The following is a 6,724-nucleotide window of genomic DNA, read 5'->3' on the forward strand; positions in this document are numbered from 1 at the left end:
TTTCTGCGGAGGGTGAGGGTGGAGGAAAACTTGCGGAAATTGGTTCTCTCCTTCCTTCATATGGGTTCCGGGAGTCAAGCTCTGGTTGCCAGCCTCGGCAGCACGCACTTTTAGCTGTTTAGCAATCTTCCTGCCCTTATGGAATTTATTTTGCGTTTCTGTGATATTTATTAATGCTGAGCATTTTTATGTTCTTGTTGATCTTTTTTTTTTTGAGAAATGTTGAAATATTTCTTTTGAGGAATTCTCTCAAAACGCTAAATGAAGACAGACGTGCAATGGAGTGGGATTGGGTACATGAGAGGGCAGTGGCTGTAGGTGTGCATTTGGTTAAAAAGCTGTTTAGAAGTTTTGGAGAAGAAAGCTAATCACCTTGAGAAGACAAGTCTGTGTTTTGTGTTAGCATTTCTTTTTCTTTCCTATCCCTTTTTAAAGAAACCAAATGACTTGAACTGTATTTCCTTTTACAATTCTAGACAAGCTATTGCCAGGTGACGAAGGAGCCCTGCGGCTGCATCTGCTGCATTACTGTGAAGCATGCACAGCACCCAAGATGCCAGAGTTCATTCTCTACACTTTTCATAGTGCTTACGAGAAACTCGTGTGGAAGGACCTGCACCCTGACCAGAGGCTCATGGAGGCCTTCTTCAAGGTCCGGTCTTTGTTAGTGTCCCCTCCCCAGTGTGTCCCTTCTGTGTCACCCTCTGGTACATACTGTGGAAAGCAGCAGCTTATGGGAGCCATGCGTTAGTGAGTGACTTGAACACATCTTTCAGACCAGTTTTAAAGCCCAGAGAAAGGCTGTTTCCAACATGTTGGCCATTCTCTAGTTTAAGAGATAAGGCTGCATGATTCCCTAGCTTACTGAGTCCTGGCTAGTGTTTATCTCTATAATCATTGTTATAATATTGTTAGGCCTACTTGTGAATGTTGTTTGAAGGCAAAATGTGAATTAGTACTCAACTCCAAATTGATTTTAACGGTTATGCCGGTGAATAATTAGATTGTGGGAGATAAAGCCATCGTAACAAGCAGGGACACATCATAAACATGGAAGGACCTGGAGTAATTTAAGGAAGACCAAGAAATGTGCGTGTGAACCTTTGCAACAGAAGCAATAGTTCCAAGAGCCCCGGGGCAGCTTCAGCAGCAGCTCATTAGTCACACTCCATTTGTGCTTCCTCCTCACCTAATGCCTGCATGTGTATTGCTACTGAGTCATTTCAGGGCTTTAATTGATAGACTTCTATATTCGTGATGATCACATCACTAAGACACAAATATTATTTATAATGATTACTAAGATGTACTGGGACTCTGGTGTTTTTTTGTGAAGCCCTACCCAGTACTGCTCTGGAGCCGCTCTTCTGTAGTTGAGCTCTAAAAAAGCTGATCCTGTTCAGCTGTTGAGGTGCAGGGCCTGAGTAGATACTTAATCATCATTACACACATGAGAGAATGCTGGCTCTCTATAATGACCTTTAAGGCACATTTTCAGTGAGAGGGATGCTATAGAAGACTAATTAAACTGTGGAATAGTCTGCCAAGGAACGAAAGAGTCTGTCTTTAGGAGTTTTAAGGATTAGGTAGCCTTGACCTACCCAGAAGCTGAGAATCTCTTAAATTGCAAGCCTGATGGAAAGGCTGAAGAACAGACTGTAAAAGGATGAAGAGTTGTCTTCCAGGAGGGAGCAGACACAAGTCACCACCGGAGTCCAGTCTCATCCTTATTTTATAAGTAGGGTGGGGCTTTTAATATTAATCTTTAAAAAAACAGTTTATGGTGCCTAAATTTGTTAAGATAAACAAATTAGAAATGGGCTATAAAATACAGCTTTCAGGTTGATTATGTACTTATAGTGCACCCAAGGACACCTCTGAATAGAATTTAAATATTAGATTGTAAAGACCAGTCATGTGGAGACGTTCAGAATACCGCACTACCTTGGAAGTTCATCTTAATAGTGTATGTCCCAATGTGGTGGTTCTCCAAGTGTGGTCTCAGGAGCATCCTTTTGAACATCAGAACTTGCTCATCCCTGCTCCAGCACATCCCGGGGAAGCCAGCACCTCTTGGGTGTGCCAGCAGTTGTTTTGATACACACTGAGGTTTGAGAACTCCTCACCAATAGAGCTTTCCTTGAGCTCCAGCTCACCTGAGGTCCCTCCACTCCTGCAGCTCTAGGGGCTCAGTGACAGGGAGTTTCCATCTGCTTGGGGCCAGAGAAGGGCACTTTTCTCTTTAGAATCGTTAGAGTAGACAGGGAAGTACAAATATGCAAGCTCAAGAATGCACGTAGCTACTTATATAAGGCACGGTTATCAGCGAATATTTACAGTCTGGGGAAGAATGACCTCTTAAAAACATGTATAATACATATAATATACTATACTGTTTTTTTGTTCACTTCAGGTGGAGCGTGGAAGCCCCAAGAGCTGTTTCTTGTTTCTGGGGTCTGTACTCTGCAGAGTCAACTGGGTCAGTGTGCTCTCCGATGCCTGGAATCCCAGTCCCCTTCCCGAAACCCAGAGCATGGTTGTCTGTCTGCTTTTCATGATGATTTTGCTGGCAAAGGAAGCTCAGTTGGTCGATCAAACAGTAAGTCTGGGGAGCTTTGATCAGCTGTGGCTTCTTCGTGCATTGTTTTCTCCTGATGATGTTTTCCTTACAGACATCAGTATGAGTAGATGCTCAGCATTTGAGCTGTGCCTTCAGCTACCTGCTTACTTTACTGGACAGCCCTTAGTCTAGCTCTAAATAATCCAGAGAACCCTGCTGAACCAGGATAATTTATTTTGTTAATTCTTAGTTCAATGTGCTTCTTGAAGTCCATGTTGCTGTGTACACCCAAGTCCATCTGAAGTCTTGCAGATCTTACTGCACTTTTGCCATGACTCCACTTGATGCTAACCTGAGTGTGTACCTCCTTGGTTCCCTAACTTTTCTGTTCTTACCATAAGCTCTCTTCCCACAGATAACTAGAGACATATATTTATTTCTGGGAAATGAACGTAAAGCAGCCTGCCTTCCCTTTTTAGGATTCACCTTTACTAAGCCTTCTTGGACAGACAAGCTCACTCTCGTGGCATCTTGTGGACCTTGTGTCATACCAGAGCGTGCTGGCTTATTTCAGCAGTCATTACCCACCATCCGTCATCCTGGCCCAAGACTGTTCTGCTGAACGCGTTGTGAAGCTCTTAAAAGTGTCTGCAGGACTCTCTGTTCCTGCCGAGGGCCAGAAGCATCTCGTAAGTTGAATGAGTGGTTTAAAAATTGGCATGTTCTTTGGACCAGAGGTCGAACACGTGCTAGTAAGGCTAGACATGAGTCTCCTGACTTGCTCTGCAGGGAAAGCTGGGTGTGGCCACCATGTGCTCACGGCCTCCTGCGTCCTTTGGTTTGACTTTCCCCATTTACTTGCTATGCCTTAGGTAGACTGGAGATCAGTGGGTGGGCTTTAAAATCGAATGTCTTAGTCCACAGAGAGGCAGAGAGAGTGCTGAGTGTAAGCTGGAGGTTTGAGTTAGAGTAAATGTGAACATTTTTGACAAGTAAATCACTGTTTAGTTAAAGGCATTGTTAATACAGTTGTGTGGCACGGGGCATTCTCGTCTCTATGCCATCACTGTTTTGCGTAGCTGCAGACACATTTCCTGGGCCGGCTAGATGAGGTCTTTTGTGGCTTCCCAATCTGTCCTCTTCCGTTGGCAGAAGTTTCCTGTCTCGGAGCCACTTGGTCCCAAATACCTGGCAGTCACTTTCCAAATTACCACACAGAGGCTTAATATTACTCATAAATGTTCAACCAATAGCTCACACTTATTAACTAGCTCTTACATTTAAAGTTAACCCATATGCCTTACTTAACACTTCGCCACATGGCAGTACCTTTTCTTAGTACAGCATGCCCATCTTGATCTCTCTGCTTCTGGCCAGCATCTCCTGACTCCACCCTTCTCCTTCCCATCATGCTTAGTTTGTTTGCCTGCCTATATTACCTGCCTGGCTACTGGCCAATCAGTGTTTTATTAAAACCAAATTTGAGTGACAAATCTTTACAGTGTCCAAGAGCATTGTCCCACAGCATTCATCACTCTGCTCAAATGGTCAGTGCCGTGCTGTGCTCCCCAGGAGAACTGAGCCAAGTGGTCAGTGCCGTGCTGTGCTCCCCAGGAGTACTGAGCTGCTAACATTTCTCGCTCAGTTCATTTGACTGACAGGATTCTGTCTCTCCCTCTCTCATCAGGACATAGTTCCAAAGTGCCAAGCCTTCACTCGCCAGATGGTTCAGTTTCTCAGTACCCTGGAACAAAGTGGAAAAGTCACCTTCCCAGTCCTGGAGCAGGAAATAGCTAAGCTCTTAGATGACGTCATTGTCTTTAACCCACCTGGTAAGTGACCAGTGGAAGTCACATACTTGTGCGGACTTTGTGAGCCGAGGATGGTCAAGACCACGACTCTTGATCCAGACAGTCAGGGCCCCTGGGACAAGCAGCAGTGCTACAGTTTGAGGAGAGGTTGACCCTGGCAGATGAGGATGTGAAGTGACCTGTACTGAGGTTCAAGCTGGATAAGACATTAAGTGATGATCTGGAGGAAGCAACTTTATAGGAGGTCAGCTCTTAAGTAGAAGTTCAGAGTCTCCTGACGGCTTGTCAAGACATTTCTGTGGAGGGATTTATTGCTAGCAGGTCAGTGGACAGACATCCTGCCAATAACTTCTACTGAAAACAACCAAGAATGCTCAATAAAATGCAAAAACCAAAAATTATAATTATTGGTAGAATAGTAAAAAGATAAGGAATTTTGAGGTTAGAAGTAGAGTATAGTGACTGGAGAGATGGCTCAGGGATTAAGAGCACTGGCTGCTCTTCCAGAGGACCTGAGTTCATTCCCAGCAACCACATGGTGGCTCACAACCATCCCTAATGAGACCTGGTGCTCTCTTCTGGCCTACAGTGCAGGCATACATGCAGATAGAAACACTGTATCCATAAAAAATAAATAAATCTTAAAAAAAAAGAAATACAGTGTAAGAGAAAACTTATAAAGGTAGACAGAATACTCAAACTAATTTTTCCCTGACCCTTCATAGGTCTAGAGGGAGCTGATAATGCCCAGGGCCTCCCTGAGATGGGGGCCTAAAGGAGAGCCTGTGTGTGTTAGGCACAGGCTAGCTCCTGTGTGAGGAGAGCAGAAACAGCTGCCTATTGTGGCTTGGTGTTTGGTCAGATATCTGTGGGAAGGAAAGTGGTCCACTAAAATGGTTGAGTACAAGCAGATCCTCTTGTTGTTGAAGAAGTCATGTGAGATAATACAAAGTAAGAAAACCGAAAGGAATAACAGAATCATAAGCAGAGTAGGAGCTAGGGTTGGTCATGGCTGACTGTGAAGTCAGGGAATATTAGCACCCTGGGAAGAGTGTGTAGCAAGAACTGGAAGAGGCACTAGAGCCGAGCCTGGTTTGTAGGAATCAGCCATGGCTTTGTTACTGAGAAGAAGGGCAAAGACAGGCCGATTCCGTAAGTAGGTTCATCATAAATCAAAACTGCTGCTGCTGTTCATTTGAAACTGAGATGAGTCGCCATGGCAATGCCTGTGTTGTTCGGGGTTTACCAGTGGGACTCCTTTGGCCAACAACTGAAGATGTAACTCATTCCTGACACTGAAGGCTTTACTTGGTAGCATGTCTAGTTGGAGCATTGTCTTTCCTGTGATGTGGTGACTCCATTTAGATTACCTGCATATATGCATGTATCTTAGGAAGCTTCTACAGTAGCAGATTTCCATATGGGTTTTCATAAGGCTTTTAGTGTTACTTGTCTCTCTCCATATTCCTCCTTTATTCTGCTCTGACATCCCTCTCCTTAGTTAGTAGTCCTGGTGTAGTTTCCCTTTGTCTCTCCATAACATTATATTCCATCTCCCTTCCCTGGAAGATCCCATAGCCTCTTGGTTTCTTACTGAGTGCCTGACCTCTGTGGTTACTCAGATTATAGAACACTTACTGGAGGTTTAGAAGCTAACATCCACATATTAGAAAAAACAGGCAATATTTGTCTTTGGAGTCTGGGTTACTTCAGGATGATTATTTCTAGCTCAGTCCTCCAAATTTTATTGTTTTATTGAATATATTACATTGTGTGAGTATAACACATTTTAATTATCCATTCATCAGTTTATAAAAACCTAGGCTATTTCTAATTTCTGGCTATTGTGGATAGAAAGGCAATGAACATCAGTAAATAATTCTTTAATAAGCTGTAGAGTCCTTTGGGTATATACCCAAAAGTATTATAGCTGGATCTTGAAGTAAATAGTTTTCAGCTTCCTGAGGAACCTCCATCCTGATTTGAAGAGTGGCTGACCACTTTGCACTCCCACCAGCAATGCGTAGGTGTTCCCTTTCTCCATGCCCCAGGCAGCATGTGCTGTCATTTGTTTTATTGATCGTGGTCAGCTGACTGGGGTTAGATGAAGTCTCAGTTGTTTAATCTGCATTTCCCTGATTTCTAAGGATGTTGAATATTTAAATGTTTTTCAGTCATTTGTGTTTCATCTTTTGAGAACTCTCTGTTTAGTTCTATACCCCATTTTTTTAATGTTTTTTTTCCAGATTATTACTGATTTTATTATTACTATTACTAATTTACTAATATTATTACTAATATTAAGAGGTAAAAGATTGGTATGGTATAAAGAGAAATTAAAGTATACTTGAAG

The 6,724-nt window shown here is 43.1% G+C and overlaps 1 protein-coding gene across 2 annotated transcripts in view; it reads left to right on the forward strand.

The window, feature by feature from the left end:
• Positions 1–6,724, forward strand: part of Epg5 (ectopic P-granules autophagy protein 5 homolog) — an 88,626-nt gene that overhangs the window by 70,334 nt on the left and 11,568 nt on the right. For both annotated transcript variants that reach the window (XM_005356294.3, XM_026783403.1), the window contains exons 36-39: positions 477–652; positions 2,414–2,599; positions 3,040–3,249; positions 4,248–4,392. In XM_005356294.3, coding sequence (XP_005356351.1) covers positions 477–652; positions 2,414–2,599; positions 3,040–3,249; positions 4,248–4,392 — 717 coding nt within the window. The remainder of the gene's footprint in view (positions 1–476; positions 653–2,413; positions 2,600–3,039; positions 3,250–4,247; positions 4,393–6,724) is intronic.

The sequence above is a fragment of the Microtus ochrogaster genome, chromosome 18 (genome assembly GCF_000317375.1).
Source record: "Microtus ochrogaster isolate Prairie Vole_2 chromosome 18, MicOch1.0, whole genome shotgun sequence".
Taxonomy (NCBI): Eukaryota; Metazoa; Chordata; class Mammalia; order Rodentia; family Cricetidae; genus Microtus; species Microtus ochrogaster.